The sequence below is a fragment of the Gracilinanus agilis genome, chromosome 5, assembly GCF_016433145.1.
Source record: "Gracilinanus agilis isolate LMUSP501 chromosome 5, AgileGrace, whole genome shotgun sequence".
In the NCBI taxonomy this organism is placed as follows: Eukaryota; Metazoa; Chordata; class Mammalia; order Didelphimorphia; family Didelphidae; genus Gracilinanus; species Gracilinanus agilis.
In genome coordinates, this window is record NC_058134.1 from 273,253,657 (window position 1) to 273,270,923 (window position 17,267).

General features: G+C 40.1%; 1 protein-coding gene across 1 annotated transcript in view; it reads right to left on the minus strand.

The window, feature by feature from the left end:
- Window positions 1–10,996, minus strand: part of TBK1 (TANK binding kinase 1) — a 55,254-nt gene extending 44,258 nt beyond the window's left edge. Inside the window, exons 1-3 of the mRNA XM_044679321.1 lie at window positions 10,947–10,996; window positions 10,334–10,487; window positions 8,566–8,683 (exon numbers count right to left, since the gene is read on the minus strand). Coding sequence (XP_044535256.1) covers window positions 8,566–8,652 — 87 coding nt within the window. The 5' untranslated portion in view covers window positions 8,653–8,683; window positions 10,334–10,487; window positions 10,947–10,996. The remainder of the gene's footprint in view (window positions 1–8,565; window positions 8,684–10,333; window positions 10,488–10,946) is intronic.
- Between the last annotated feature and the right edge of the window lie 6,271 nt (window positions 10,997–17,267).

A 17,267-nucleotide genomic window follows, 5' to 3' on the forward strand; every position in this document is an offset into this window, starting at 1 on the left:
CACTTCCTTGTTCTGCCTTTAGAAGCTAACTAAAACAAATCTCATCTCTTCCACATGACAGTCATTCATTCAAATATATGAAAACAGTCATCATATGTCTCCCCTACAAAGTCTTCTCTTTTCCAGGTTAAATAACTACAACTAATATTAATTTATGTCTTCATCTTGTAGAAAGTTTTAATTTTCAGATTAGGCCACTTCTATAGGACTACAACTTGTATTTTTAAAAAGCTTCAGTTAATCAGTCAGGGTTTCTTTTCTATTCAATGGTTACTCAAGTTTGATCTTGTATGCCTAGTTTGGACTGCTTTTGGTAAACATATTAAACCTATGATCCTGGTGCAGATGGCAATTTATGACAAGGTAAGAGTTTCTACTCTAAATAAATATTGAATCACAAGAAAACAGAAAATGAAACTCATCTATTTCACCTCAAACGAAACCTTAACTGCCAATAGCAACTGAATGAGCAGGGGTTCTTAACTTGGTGTCTGTGGCTTATTTTTTAAAATACTCTGAGAAAACCATGTTATAATCTAATTTTTTTTTGTAATCCTCTATTTATTTTACATATTTACAAACATTTTTCTGACAAAGGGTCCATTGGCTTCACTAGACTGACAGCCAAAGGATCCCTGACACACACAAATAAGAATCCTTACAATAGATTTTTTAACATACATTCAAATATGCCTTCAAAATGTACAAAATTCACAGATAATTCAATCAACAAAGGAGAGACCTTCCAAACTGACGACCAAAACAGCCTCCATGATAGCCTTTAAAAAATGTTTTGCTACCAAGAAACTTTTTTACTGAATTAGAAAAAATTATAACAAAGTTCATTTGTAAGAACAAAAGATCAAGAATATCAAGGAAAAAACCATGAAGGAGGGGGACCTAGCAGTACCAGATCTTTTTTTTTGTTTGTTTTATTTTTTATTTTTTTTAAACCCTTAACTTCTGTGTATTGGCTCATAGGTGGAAGAGTGGTAAGGGTGGGCAATGGGGGTCAAGTGACTTGCCCAGGGTCACACAGCTGGGAAGTGTCTGAGGCTAGATTTGAACCTAAGACCTCCTGTCTCTAGGTCTGACTCTCAATCCACTGAGCAGTACAAGATCTTAAACTGTACTTAAAACAGTGTCATCAAAACAATATGGTACTGGCTAACAGACAGAGAGAGGATCAATGGAACAGACTTGGGGTAAATGATCTCAGCAAGACAGTGTACAATAAACCCAAAGATCTCAGCTTTGAGGACAAAAACCCACTATCTGACAAAAACTTCCTAGGAAAATTGGAAAACAGTATGAGAGAGATTAGGTTTAGATAAACATCTCACACCCTAAACCAAGATAAATTCAGAATGGACAAATATAAAGAAAGAAACCATAAGTAAATTAGGTGAACATAGAATAGTAAACCTGTCAGATCTATGGGAAAGGAAAGACTTTAAGACCAAGCAAGAGATAAAGAATATTACAAAATATAAAATGAATAATTTTGATTACATTAAATTAAGAAGTTTTTGTACAAACAAAACCAATGCAACCAAAATTAGAAGGGAAGCAAACTGGGAAAAAAATCTTTATAACAAAAACCTCTGACAAAGGTCTAATTATTCAAATTTATAGGGAGTTTAATCAATTGTACAAAAAAAAAAAAAAATCAAGCCATTCCCCAAATGGGAAAGGGACATGAATAGGCAATTTTCAAATAAAGAAATCAAAACTATCAATAAGCACACGAAAAAGTGTTCTAAATCTTATAATTAGAGAAATGCAAATCAAAACAACCCTGAAGTACCATCTCACACCTGGCAGATTGGCTAATATGACAGCAAAGGAAAGTAATAAATGTTGGAGGGGATGTGGCAAAATTGGGACATGAATGCATTGCTGGTGGAGTTGTGAATTGATCCAATCATTCTCGAAGGCAATATGGAACTATGGCCAAAGGTCTTTAAAAGACTTCCTGCCCTTTAATCCAGCCATACCACTGCTGGGTTTGTACCCCAAAGAGATAACAAGGGAAAAGACTTATACAAAAAATATTTATAGCCATGCTCTTTGTGGTGGCAAAAAAAAATTAGAAAATGAGGGGATGCCCTTCGATTGGGGATATTGTGAGGGTTTATTTAGTAATTTATTTAGCAATAGTGTTGGACCTAGCAGGAAGGGCTGGAGGATTCCAAGATGGAATGAAGGAGCAGGAAGTAGGGCTTGTGCTCTGAGAAAGATTCCATTAGTGGTGGGCACAAACTGTTGCTAGTCCTGGGAGATCTCAGAGTTAAGGAAACCCTGCATCCAGATTCCCTGGAATCCTGAGAGGTGGAGGCTTTCAGCAAGTGAACAAGACCTGCAGAGCTGCTCCAAGTGGAAAAGGGGTTTGGGATCTGGTGGACAGCATCTCAAGCACACTCTCTCTACTTGGGTAACTTGGACCACCTTGGCTCTTGGCATCCTGTGATCATTGAGAACCCTCAAAGCCACCCTAAGGCCCTTTAGCTGTGTTGGCCTTCCCAGTGACTCCAGTATTGCTCCTTTGGGCCCTGTATGACTTAGGTCAATTAGATTAGTCAAGTCCTGCCCTTTGCCCTGTGGTTTGCCCTTTAGGTTTTCAAGTGCAGAATCCCCTATCCCATCTTTTATTTAGTTATTCACAACTAAACTGTTTAAAACCTTTACCTTGCATGCTGGTTCCATAGACCCTGGCCTAGTGGTGAGCTGGGTGACCGTTGGCCAACTGCCATTCTTGACTGTTACCAGCTTAGTAGTGAACTTTGGTCTCCCTATCACAATCACTCTAGTACAAATAATAATATGGAAATAGGTCTTGATCAAATGCACATGTAAAACTTAATTGTCACATAGTTCTTTCTTGGTCCTCATCCCTGGATATCTCTGCTGCATTTGACAGTGATAACCACTCTCATCTCCTGAATACTCTATAATACTCTTTCTTCTCTGTGTTTTCATGACTTTCTTTCTTGGTTCTTTTCCTACCTATCTCATTGTTCTTTCTCAGGTTCTTTTGGGGTTATTCTTAATATTATGCCCTCTACCAGTGAATGTTCCTAAAGGTTTTGTTCCTGGGTCTCTTCTCCCTCTACACAATCTTGGTAACGACATAAGCTCCTATAAATTTAAATGTCACCTCTATGGAGATGACATCCTTGAAAGTCCAAGTGTCTCCCCAAGCAGGAGAACTACACCATCAAACAACTATTGGACATTTCAAACTGGATATCCCCCAAATACTTAAACATAAACATAGTATTTCCCCAACTGAACTTATCTTTCTCCCTAAATCCTCCCCATATCTAAACTTTCTTATTCTTGCTGAAGGCACCACCATCTTTCTGGTCTCATAGGTAGAAAAAAAAATCATTTGGAAAGTTTTGTGAATTAACAGAGAAGGGAAAGATCCAAGACAGAGATTATGAAAAGTTTGTGGCCAAGTCAAGAAAAGGGGACATAATGTAAAAACATTGTGAAATGAGATGAACTCTTAGCTTGTGAACCACATTGATCAGAAGGGGGTGGTCAACAGACTGAGAAAGGTCACAAGAGCAATAAATTTGGTGGCCAAGATAGTAAGTTCTGTTGGCAGTGCTTAGGAGAACTCTAGCTTAAAATATCCAACAGGCAGTTGGTGACTTCAGGAAGAAGTCTAATGTGAATATATAAATCTGGTCATCATTTGATTAGAGATAATTGAACTATGGGGGCAAATGAGGTTATCAATAATGAGCAGTGAAGTAGAGAAATCCACCCAGAATTATGGTAGGAAATCCATTTTAGGATGTATCATTACTCCCCTAATACCTGAATATTATTTCCCTTGAATCTGCGTCTCTATTCTTTCTAATGTTACATATTATTCTCTATAGCAGCCTTGGTGAACCTTTTAGAGATCACATGCCCAAACTGTGCCTTTAAGCTGTCTGAGTCTCCCACATTATCTCAGACAGGGCATTACCACAGAGAGTAGAGGAGGAAGTGCTTGAGTTGGGGAGTTGGGCTGTCCGGCAGAAGGGCAGAGCATGCAAAAAATGTCCTTAGATGCAATGGAGAGGGAGGACTGAGGAGTCCCCTTCGACACACTGGGGCATGTGTGTGACATCTTTGCCAACATGGCTCTAAAACAATTGCCTTGGCATTTTATAGGTACTGATTTCTCTCTCCTCTTCAATATTCATATCCAAGTCCTTTTGATCAGTTCTGTAAATTTCCAATTTTCTCTTGTGACTCTTGGATATTCTCCCTCCCATACCTTACCTTAAGCCACAGACATACAATCCAAGTCTTATTTTAACACCAGCTACTTTTTCCATATCTTCTGTTCTCTTTAAAGTCTATACCTTCAATTAATTATGTTGCTGTTCAGTTATCTCCAGTCATGTTTGAATTTTCATGACTCTAGATGGGGTTTTCTTGGGAAAGGTAATGGAGGGGTTGGCCATTTCCTTCTCTAGTTCATTTTCCAGATGAGGAAACTGAGGCCAACATGGTTAAGTGACTTGGCCAGAATCATCTAGTTATTAAGTGTCTGAGGTCAGATTTAAACTCAAAAAGAGTTTTCCTGACTCCAGGCCCAGCACTCTATTTACTGCACCATCTAGCTTTCCCTACTACCCCTTCAAATCAACAGCAACGGATGAAATTATTTTCATTTTTATTTCTACAGTGTTCAATTTACTGCTGAGTACTTTATGATCCCTAGAGATGCTTCACAGGTTTCTTCTAGCAGAATCACATGTTCCTTCTTTAATCACCAGGAATGGGTATTGGTTGTCAGATATGACAAGTCTTATGAGGACCTAGTTACATACCAGGTAAGTATCTGGGCAAAAGAATAAGACAGAATCCCCATATTCAGTTTCATTTATGTTTTCAGTTATCCTCTAGCAACCTGAAGCATCTGAAATCCACCTACTGGTCTGCTCCATGGTAATTTCCTCTGCTTCTGCTTTTATTTTTATTAAATGGTGGGGGGAGGGAAGGGAGAAGCCTCAGTGTGCCAAAATGAGGGAGAGAAGAGTTGGGAAGTGGGGGAGAGTGTGTATGTATAAAAAATATGTAGGAGTCAGCAAGTGTTCACTTACATCTAAAGTTTCCACTATCCAAATTAGAACTTGAAAACTACCCTGTGGACACAAGGGCCCTACTGTATTAAGCTGACAAAAGACCCTCAGCAATAGGCCAATAACCACGTTTTTTTTCTTGTAGCCAGCAGATATACTTCTCTCTGGTGACATCTACAAGCTCTCTCATAATTGTTCTTTCTGCTTTTCCTTCAGAGCATCCAGTTCTACCTTCAATCAGGAAAGCATCAAACTATTACATAATTGTACTGGTTCAGTGTTCCTTGTTTCCTTCTTTTTGGGGGCAACATCCCTTTACTCTCTAACCCCCTAACAGTGGTTCAGGACTTTGATTCTTCTGTTTCTTCTTAAAAGTATTTTTTCCCATTCTTGAATGGAACATTTCCTTCTCTCTGGTAATCAAGAGAAGAAAATGGTGTTGCTCCAGTCATTCCACCTTCTCAAAAGGAGAGCAACCTACATTTTCTACACACAGAGCTATTAATCGTTTGTTTGTTTTTTTAATTTTAAACCCTTACCTTCTGTGTATTGACTTATAGGTGGAAGAGTGGTAAGGGTAGGCAATGGGGGTCAAGTGACTTGCCCAGGGTCACACAGCTGGGAAGTGTCTGAGGCCAGATTTGAACCTAGGACCTCCCGTCTCTAGGCCTGGCTCTCAATCCAATGAGCTACCCAGCTGCCCCCTTTCTTTCTTTCTTTCTTTTTTCTTTTTTTTTTTTTTTATTATCCCCTGCATATCAAAAAAAGGTTTCTTTTATCCCCTACCTATGGAAATGAAGGCTCTTACTGACTTTTTTTTTTTTTTAAACCTTTACCTTCCATGTTAGTATTAATACTGTGTATTGGTTCCAAGGCAGAAGAGCAGTAAGGGCTAGGAAATGGGGATTAAATGACATGCCCAGGGTCACACGCCTAGGATGTATCTGAGGCCAGATTTAAACCCAGGATGTCCTGTTTCTAGGCCTGGCTCTCAATCTAATGAACCATCTAGCCTTCCCCTAGCAACTCTTTAGTAAAGCATTACAACAAATTGCCTGTTCCCACAAAGAAAAGACTTATTGGAAGAAAATGTAATTTCAAAATATCTGAAAGCCTGACATAGGATTCAGATATCAGATTTGAGCTTTTTGGTCCCCATAGGTAGAAGTATTTTACAACAGGCAGAAATTATGGAGATTTTAAACAACGGTTTATAGGGCTCAAAATATGGAAGAATTTCTAAGCAATTAGAACTGTCCAAAAGTGCAATGGGCTTCTTTCAGAAGTGTGAATTCTATGGTACTGAATGCCCTCAAGCAGAGGAAGCAACATAAGTACCAAATTCTATGACACTGTCATGTCTTTGCCTTGATTTGTAAGAACTTGAGCAAATACACAAAGTCAGTTTTGAAGCAGCAACAACCAATGTCAACCAGTTCATTATAAAATACTTTATTATATTATTATAAAATAACTCTGACTTACAAAAGGCTAAACGTTCAATTTCCTCCATTCTTATATAGTGATACCACCTTTTTTCCTGGCTAGAATTCTGTAAGGCTGTCATTATGTAAACCACAAAAGTGATTCCAGCCCCAATCCTCCCTGAGGAAATGTCCAGTTTGTAAGTGTTCACCTACCTATCCCCCAAGATTTAAGATATAGTCTTCTCTCTGATTTTTACACATGGCACAGTAAATCTCAACCCCCTGCCATTGCACTGCCAATACCCTAAAATGTAGCACTTTACTCCTTAAATCTTTTTTTCTTTCAAGACATAGTTCAAGCAATATTTTTTACATGAATACTTTCCTAATAACCCCAACCATTAGCATCATTCCTAACAAACTATTTTCTATGTGTTCTTTTCATATTTATCCTGCATATGTTTTTATGTGTATATATTATGGTTTACTCTGTTCATCTTTTTGTATTTATATCTCCAGCCCTCATACTGTGCCCAACCTCAAAAACCAACCAGTCCATATTTTCATTTAGCAGACCCTATAAAAATGGCTAGAGTCCAAATATAAGGGATGATTATTTAAAAGGTTCTAAATACAAAGGGAGACTAAAGACTAAAAGGAGGGCAGCTGGGTGGCTCAGTGGATTGAGAGCCAGGCCTAGAGACTGGAGGTCCTAGGTTCAAGTCCGGCCTCGGACACTTCCAGCTGTGTGACCTTGGGCAAGTCACTTGACCCCTATCGCCCACCCTTACCACTCCTGGGCTAAGGACGGTCCCTAGCCCGGATGAAAAGGGAGGGTTGGGCGTGGGGCTAGCAACCCCACCCTGTAAAAACTACATCTGCTAAAGAAACTGCAACCTAAAGTAGGGGCAGCTGGGTTAGCTCAGTGGATTGAGAGCCAGGCCTAGAGACGAAAGGTCCTAGGTTCAAGTCCGGGCTCAGACACTTCCCAGCTGAGTGACCCTGAGCAACTGTGTGACCCATTGCCTACTGGTTGTGGCCCTATGCTCCTAGAATGGAGTCCCAGGATAAATAAAATAAAAAAATAAATAAAATACAATCTAGCACTAGAGGTTTTTATGACAAGTAGTATCATGTTGTGTTTTTTTTTTGAAGTCCTATGTACACAATTCCAGACACTCAAAACTGACAAATGAGTGGTGAGTTTTATCAATATAAAAGGATTGTTTGACTTACAAAAAGAATGATTCCAGTTTATATACACTATATATATTTTATTTTCTTTGATACTTGCCTCTCTTTTATCCCTTTTATCTAATGTCACCAAATTCTATTATTTTTTCCTTTGAAATCTCTTGAATCACATCATTTTCTTTCCTAATTTTCCTAACATATTCCAAGTTGTTCAGGATTACTCTACAAATCTTCCCAATTGGTCTCTCTATTTCTTTCTACTTCCAATCCATTCTGTAGGCTGTTGCCAACTAATCTGTTTTCTAATAGTAGTTTCATTATTTCACTCTGAAGTTCAACAACCTATGAAAGACTGTTTATTGCCTGAAATCCAAACTTCTACCCTGATTTTAAAAATTCTCTACCTATCCAATCTTATGTCCCCAAAACCTTCACCATTAACCCTCCCCTCTCAGGGAGACTTTTGTCCCCACTTTCATTCAGAAAACAAGTATTATTTAAGATATAACACTTTAACACCCCCCCCCCCAAACCTTACCTTCCATTTTAGACTCTTACTGTGTATTGGTTCCAAGACAAAAGAGTAGTAAGGACTAGGCAATGGGGGTTAAGTGACTTGCCCAGGGTTAGACAGTTAGGAAATGTCTGAGATCAGAGTGGAAGCCAGGACCTCCTAACTTTCAATCAACTGAGCCAATTAGCTGCCCCCTAAGATATACCACTTTAAATGAAATAACCAAATTGCTACATTTTCGGATGAGTAGGCTTCCTGTTAAGAGTATTTATACAAAAATAAATTACATACTGAAAATAATGAATAAAACTCTAAAATTCTAAAATTTTCTCTCCATACTAACCTTATGTCTTCCACGAAAAACATTTGCAGTAGCTCCTTGCCCTAGGATATCAGATAGGAGCCACAGATGATTAGAAGTACTCTGCATTTCTGCTTGATTAGAAGATCCTCTTCAAATACTGAGGGAAAAAGATTACAACACGTATCATAGGTATCTATTACACATGTATATATTTAAAGCATATTTTAAATTATGGTATCTTGACAGCCTATACAGATTCAAAGTAACCTATCAAAGGCACTAATCTATGTGCTCTAACATTACATGGCAATTTCGGAGAAAACCATAATTACGCTTAGATTTTTTTCCCCATAAAACAGGTTAAAGGAATATTTCTTCCAAACTCACTTTGCCAAGATTTTTGTGAAGAATAATTTTTAAAATCATTTACTTCTGGAATCTTCAAAAAATAGAAGATAAAAGCCTAAAAAGATGAGGGTAGTGAAATTAATACTAAAATGGTATAAATGCGAATTAAGTTAGGAATACCATATACAAAATCATGAAGGCACAGCATTCATCCCATGTTGGAATGCTGCCAATCTTCTGCCATGCTTCTGCCACCTTCTCTACATCTAATAGAAAGTGAAGTTTTGCTGGAAGTGGTAGGGGAGGGGATAAAATTGCCTTCCTATGTCCAGAATCTATTTCCCCCTCATTCATCCACTAGAAAATAAAAAGGTGCTCAAAATCTGGTGATATCTTTCACTTAAACTCTGCTTCCAGCTTTATGAAAAGTAACCCTCCCTTTTCAGTATCATCACCAAGTAGTAGTATTAGGTTCTTGAAATATATTAGGCAGTATACTATAGTATATACTATATGCAGTATGGCATATAATATTTAGTTTATTTTTTAAAGTACAGAATATAGTACAGAAACAAAGTGTCAAAGTGCACTGGGCTTGGAATCAGGAAGACTCATCTTCCTGTATTCAAATCTGGCCTCAGACACAAGCTGGGTGACCTCAGGCAAGTTACTTGACCGTTTGCCTCAGTTTACTCATCTGTAAAATGAGCCAGAGAAGGAAATGGCAAACCATTTCCGTGTCTTTGTGAAGAAACCCCAATAGGGTCACGGAAGTGTCAGACACAATTGAAAAACATACTATATGTAACATACTATTAGGTATTATACTTTAATATACTATACAGAATATAACTATTACATATAATATGCTATTGGGCACCATACTATTCTATTTAGTATATAACTTATTTTTGGTATGCTGTCTAATTTATGACTAAGTTATACACAATATAAACTATTAGGCACTATACTGTAGTATACTATATAACATAGTCTACTATACAGCATATAATTATTATATTATTAGACACTATAGTATACTCTAGTATATGAATGTTACATACAATGTATTAATAAGAATTATAGTATACCATAAAGTATGTTACATATAGTATACTTTTTAGTCTGCAGCTGTTATAGGCACTATAGCATATTCAGCAGTACATATCTATGCTCTATGTCAAGCTCTATACTAGAGTACATTATTATGTTCTATCTAACACACCATTAGGCACTATAGTAGAGTGACAGTAACAGCAAGTTATGTAAAGAGCAGGCATAGGAAACAAGCCTTCAACACACCACCTGGCAAAGAATTCAAAGGTCCCCTGTGCCACCAGCGCAGCTGTGATTCAGCACTCTCCCATGGCCAAGCCTGTCTTCTCGCGTGGCATAGCCAGGATGGGCAGGGTTTGTAAAGCCCCGAAAGGGGGATGGGGCGGACAGGGGCGGACGGTACCTGCCAGGTGGGCCGGCTCGGGGGCTCTAGCACCTCCGGCACACGCCAGTTCTCCACAGGTAGGAAGAGGTTAGAGGGAGGGCTCCAGGAGAAAGATGCCCATGGTCCACGAGTAAATGCGCCGGGCAGACTGTAGGAGCACCCAAGTGAGAAGCTGAAAGGGCCAAAAGGACCAATTAGGGGGAGACCCGAGGAGAACACGTGCAAGTACAGACCCTATATGCGACATGAAAAGCTGCTCTGGCTTCCAGAGACTGTGACGTTCCCGATACGCCCTAAGGAGATTCTGCCTGGACCCTCATGACCAAGGTCCGCTTTAAGCTCTCAATTTCCCTGGGTGGCCCGCGGGGTCCAAGGTGGGGGTGGGGACAGAGCTCCAGGGCTGGACCGCACTCGGAGGGGGTGGGTGGGGCACGCCCCGTAGTACCCCGCCACGGCTCGTGGGGTGGGGGGGAAGGGGGAGCCGTCCCGTGGACTGGAGAACAGAGCCTCCAGCCCCGCCCCCCACTCTGGCTAGGGCCTGACTCAGCATTCCCTTCTCAGCCCCATCCGGGGCCTCATTCATGGGAGCGCTCCAAGGTCCGGCCTAACCCTACATTGCCGCCTTACTCACCAGGTCCGGGTCTCGGACACGACGAGGCTTCTGCGGGCCTCCGCCTCCACCTCCTCCGGCTCCGGGACACTTCCTGTTAGGCGAGCCGAGCCCGGGCAACCACGTGACCGTCCATTGCGTTCACGTGCGCGCGCGCGTCGTCCCGCCCTCCAGGCTGGTCGCCCGACGTAGCGTAGCTCGGCTCCTCCCCCTCGCACAACTCCTCCTTACCCGTCGTCCCCTCCCCAGATTGGTATGACTGGGGGAACGCCCCCAAGAAAGGGCTGCGCATGTGGAGCTAAGGTGGGCGGTGTGTCTGGCGGAAATGCAGCCCCTCCCGCCACAACACCCAGGGCCAAGCTATAGGTATCCCACACTGACACACCTCTTCCACTCCCCCTCTCTCTCAGGGAGTCCAGGTTCCAGGCTGATTTAGAAGCAGTGATCACTGAGAGTACCCAAGAACCAAGAGCCTGGAAGGCGGGGCGGCGGGGCCCACTTCCTTCTCTTAACTGGGGCTTAATGAGAGTCGGGAGCGGTGAGGGTACCCCCCCCCCAACACACGACAAAATAACGCTTCCAACTCAGGGCCTCCTAATCAGTCAGCTCTACACAGGAACCTTTAAGATCAGAGGGAACCTACGCGGACCGCAGGGAGCTGGAACAATCTCTGATACCTTCGCGGTTCATAAAGCAGCTTCTTCCCTCAGGCCCGCCTGCACGTTCCCCTGGGCAGCACCTGGGGGATTCTTTCTATGGCCTTTAACCTCGGGACTTTCCACAAATGGATAAACCAGTGCCTTAAACTATCATCAGGTACAGACAAGCGGCTTAAACTGTGATGTTACAGATCCAGGGCCTTAAAACCTCTGACCAGGTATAGACTAGTGCCTTAAACTGATAAGATTAGACTAGGGGCTAAAACTGTCAAAAGGTATAAAGCTAGTGCCTTAAAAGCTGACCAGGTATAAACTAGTAGCTTAAACTGATTAGGTATAGATCTAGTGCTTTAAACTCTGATCAGGTATGGACTAGCTCCTTAAACTCAAGCACTAGCCCAGTTAAAGGAGAATTAAGGGATCTAGGACGGCGAAATGTCACCCCAGCACCTCCTCCTCAAAGCTGTCCCCCAAAAATAATAGATTCCTGTGTAATACATTTTATAAGTTCCTGCAGGTGAACTTATGAAGGGAGGTGTTAAGTATGCACCCTCCCATTATCATCACTAGGAAGTTCTGAACCTAGAAGAGGAAGACCTGAAAATCAAACACAGGTAGCAGGTAGGTCAGGAAGAAACCTCGGGCACTAATGGTGTGACTAGGGGAGACATTTAAAAGCTCAGCTTCAGTTTCCCCATCTGCAAAATGGGAATAGGACAGCTAGGTGGTGCAGTAGATAGAATGCCTATCCAGCAGTAGGGAAAATTCCTCCAGATGAATCAAATATGGCCTCAGACACTTCCTAGCTTGATGACCCCAGGCAAGTCACTGAATCTATTTGCCTCAGTTTCCTAACATGTAAAATTAGGAAGGGAAGAAAATGGCAAACCACTCTAACAATCTGCCAAGAAAACCCTAAGTGGGTTATGAAGAGTCAGACATGACTGAACAGCAACAAAATGGGAGAAATAATAGCACCTATCTTCCAGAATTTCTGTGAGGATAAAATGAGATATTTATAAAGTATTTTTGCAAACATTAAAGCACTATATAAATGCTACCTATTATTATATGAGGAAAGAGAAAACATATCAAGAATAATTCTTGCCCTACCAAACCCATCCTTATTTTGGACATAAGTCCACAAGCCTAAGGCATAGATATCAAGATGTTTTCTAACACAAATCTATTTTAAACACAACTGACACAACTCATTCCTTTCTTTGCTGAATTCCAACCATCTGGTAAAGCCCACTCTGACAAATTTTTTGAGGTTCTAGTAATAACACATAATGCACACATACTCTACTACAGAAAAACCTTATTCATTTCTTACAATTTTCAATTATTTTTGACATAAATATAATGACCTTTTATTAGCAATGAAGTCTACAAATATAAGAATGCATGAAAATTACATATTTGCATAAAGTTTACAAAAGCACATTCCCTAAAATATCCACATGGGACAGAGTATAAGGATCATTACTTTCATCATACAGATGTCAAAAGACAGACAATTGATAATAAATCCCTTGACTAAAAGTCCGGGGGGGAGAGGGGGGGCGCCTTCTGGGGCTCTTTAAGCTGTGGTCTGGGAACTTTTGATTTTGTATAATTAGTTTAATTTCAACACAATTATTCTCCTTTGTAATTCCATCTTACTTAATATTATTTGAAAACATGATCCTGAGTAATCCACAGATTACTACTACCATACACTAATAAAGGGGTTCAGGACAGGAAAAAGTAATTAAAGAAGATCCTTTAAAAAAGGTTAAGAGGACAGAGCAAGGTGGCTCAGTGTAGTGAGAAAGCTAAGACTAGAAACAGGAGGTCCTGATTTCAAACCTGACTTAAAAGACTAAAGGTAACAGTTTTAAAACAAAAGACTAAGGCTCTCTTTCAATGGGGCTATGTGTCTAAAGTCCCAGTTATGAATTCATTCTGTAATATTAACAAAATGGTACATGTGAAAAAGAAAATATTGTGACAAATTGCTAAATGTATGGAAGACATCAATTAAATGACACCTGACAAAAGTTTCTTCCAAGTAGTAGAGTAAATTACACCCCACCCCACCTTGAGCTTTTATTTCCCAGGACATATTAGTAGCCATTTTGCAGGTACATGCTCCAAAAAACTGTTGACTAAATCCTTTTATCAGATCAATTAGATGGAAATTTATTACTCAAAGCAATGCTATTTACACTAGGAAATTGTACAATCCCAGCTCCAACTGTCCTGTAGGTATGGATTTCATGTTAGCCAAGAAAGGGGCACTTCTCTGAATTCTAAAGCAATTATCTGAATCAAGTTTCTATTACTGCAGCTCTTTAAATCATTCACTAATATTTTTTTTGTTTTCCAGAAGTGCCTGTGAAAAAATGATTTTTTTCCCCACAAATAATTTGAATGAGCCAAATATTCTCACAATTATGGAAAATCCAAGTGATTCATTCTGCCAGCTGCTACCCTCCTCATAGATTTAGAACTGAAAGGGTTCTTCCAGGCCACCTAATCCAACCCCCTTATTTTGAGAAGAGAGAATCTAGAAGCTACATCAGATCCCTCCCTGTCAGACTACCAGGATAGGACAGCTTCTGGCCAGGCTCCATACTCCAGGCCAACCTTCTTTCAGCTGCCAAAGTGGTCAAAGAGTGAGTCTGCACAAGGCACCACCTTACACTCAGTAATCCCCAGCCCATCTTCACAACCTACTTCCTATCTCTGCATACTTCTTCCACTTTACTGGCTTCTGTATTCTCTTCAAGAGGATGACATTGGCTGACTGTTCCTAGCAGAAGACACTCAAGATCCCCACTGTAGTCATTTGTGGAAGGCTCCTCTCTCTCATATCTAATTCTGTCCCAGCTTCCTTCAAATCCTAACTTTCTGCCAAGAGCCTCAGGGTTTCACACTCCACCTCCTCAAACCTCAATGTTGGTGCCTTCTCTGAGACAAACTCTCAGATCTTGAGTTCTCTCACAGGCACCCACACACACTCCTTATGGGGAGGGAGTCTTTTAATTGTTTTCCCTAGGGCTTTGCTCAGTGCCCCAGTCTTTCCTGAGCTCCAATCAAACCGCCTGAATGTCCCTGTAGCAATCTCATATTAGACATACCTAAACTGAGTCACTTATTCTTGCTCCCCACCAAATTTCCCTATTTGCATCAAAGGCATCCTTATTCTTTCATTACATAACTTCATAAAGAGGATGTCATCCTCAATATCTATTCTGACTCCAACATCTTTGGAATCCATCCCCTTCTCCATTCTCACATAACCAACCACCTTTGGGTCCTCCAAATGGGCCTCCTTACCACAAAAGGCTTTTTCTTTGTTTGAATTCAAACCTGAAAAAATTGCTGGTAATTTTCCCAAAGTGCAAAACTCTGTGTCACCCCCCCCCCCCAAATAATAAAGTCCAGTGACTTCCCCAAAGCAGGAGCCCAACCTCTCCATCCAGGTTCTGGTTGTACACTAGTACACTTCAGTTCAAATGGCTTCATACACACAAACAAGGTAATCCATTTTCAGCCTGTGTGCTTTCCCCATTTGTCCCCTTATGCCTGGAACCCATTTTCCCTGCTTGAATCCATATCTCAAAACTCAAAATTCAATGCCACTTTCTATGAAGCCTATTTCTGGCCTGTCTTTCCCCCCATTTCTGTTGTGTCTCTATTGCAAAGGTAGGGACTGTCTTTGTCCTTGTATGCCAATGCCAGAGGCAGATTCAGAGCCTGGCACAAAAAGTACTTGGTGAGGGATTATCTGGAAGCTCATTTTTACTCTCCAATTCTTCCAAGATTGCTAAAATCAGTTAAACATTTGCATCTAAGTTTGTTTTCTTTCAGCACCAAGTGGTAGATTTGTTTTGGTAAAGCAATGTGAATTAGTGTACCTGGCCCCAAATCTTGAGATTTTGCTCAGACATCCTCTTGACATTCTGAATAAGGGAAGGAACAGCCAATTTCAGTTCATTTGGTACAGGTCTTTTGACCTGAGGGGGATTAGTCCTGTAAGAGTTAAAATAGGGGTTTGACAAAATAAGAAAGCAGCTTTTAATAATTTAAGTTTTAATGAGAATATATGTAGAATTGTAAATTAATATCCCTTTAAGCCAGAGAAAAGAAAACTTTTAGCAGCTTTTAACAATTAACAATTTAGTTCAATTAAAATAGAGATAGTAAAAGTAGAGATAGTAAAGTAAATATAGTAAAGGAGAGAAATATAGGAAATAGGTAGAGAAAGAAAATTTCCTAATGTCTATATTAGTTATCCTACAACTACCTATAATCACTACCTAAAAAAGCCTATATCTATAACAACTACCCCACCAAGTTCCAACCTAGTCCAATCAGTCCAATCAGTGTTTAATCCAACCCCAATTAGGTCTGTCAATGAAGATCAAAAAACAACTTCCCAAAAAACAACTTCCAACCCCCAAAAAGGTCAAAAAGCCCTCTAAAGGCTAAAGTGATTAAAAAAAAAAAAAAAAAAAAAAAAAAAAAAGCCCTCTCAGTAAGCTCAGGCCCACCTTTATATCCAATAACTAAATGTCAACCACCAACCCAACACACTCCTAGCAGCCAACTTCCCCGCAACTGCCAGCCCCAACTGTCAGCAACGGACTCCTTTTATAACCTTTTCCTACCTCACTTCCTGTCTCTATGGTTTCTACTTCCTGTCACTATGGGCTGGTTAATCCCTACACATGTCTATGGTAAGAGGATCTCCAGGTCCCCTGTTAAATTAAAAAAAGGAATAAAGAATTCCTTTTTGCAGTCCACAATTCTGAACATGATTGGCTTCTTTCCCTTCCCTAATTCATTCCAAGTGGTTCTGCCATCTTTACCATTGCTCCCCCCTTCCTACAAAACTCAACAAGGAGCTCATAGTGCTGGGGAAAAAGATGTGGAGAGTGGAAGAGAGGTGACAAGTATAAATAAGGCTGAGAGTTTAATCACAGATGGCTATGGCCATTAGTTTCAGGGCAACTGAAAGTTTAGTTGAATGAAAATGATTGCCACGTGGGGAAAAAAATATTGCTTCTTATAGTCCTTGGATCACTATTATTTGGAAGCACCATGAACGAAACGAAAATACAGGCATAGGCTGTCTTGACCCAAGTCCTATATTAAAAAAGGATAGAGGTCAGATAAAAGTAGGCCTGGCTTTACACACATTTACATAATATTCCCTAAAACAGAAACACCTGTAGTACTTAAAATTTTATAGATTCATACACAATTTTTTGGGAAAACAGCTCCTGAATGTGAGGAGAGTTCATATCTTCAAAAGCACTTTATAGTTTTCCACAGAACAACACTTTGGATGTCCATAGCAAAAATGTCATCATGAAGGAAGATATACCAGTTATGGATAGGTAGGGAGCAGGTAGCCAATAAGTGACAAAGTCAGGATCTGAATGTAAACCCTCAGGCTCCAGACTAAAGCCTCCCCAGTTCCTGGCCTGGCCCCCAGAATATTTCAGGAAATATTAGATGACTTAAGACACACAAGAAAATAAGTATAAATAGTTTTTAAAAATGGCAGAATTCACTACATAAAATTTATTTTTTATATAAAAATGTATAACCAGCACCTACTCTCAAATCAATTAATTTATGAAATCATTGTGTTCTGTAATAAACACGTTAGCATTAAAATAGCTTAAAG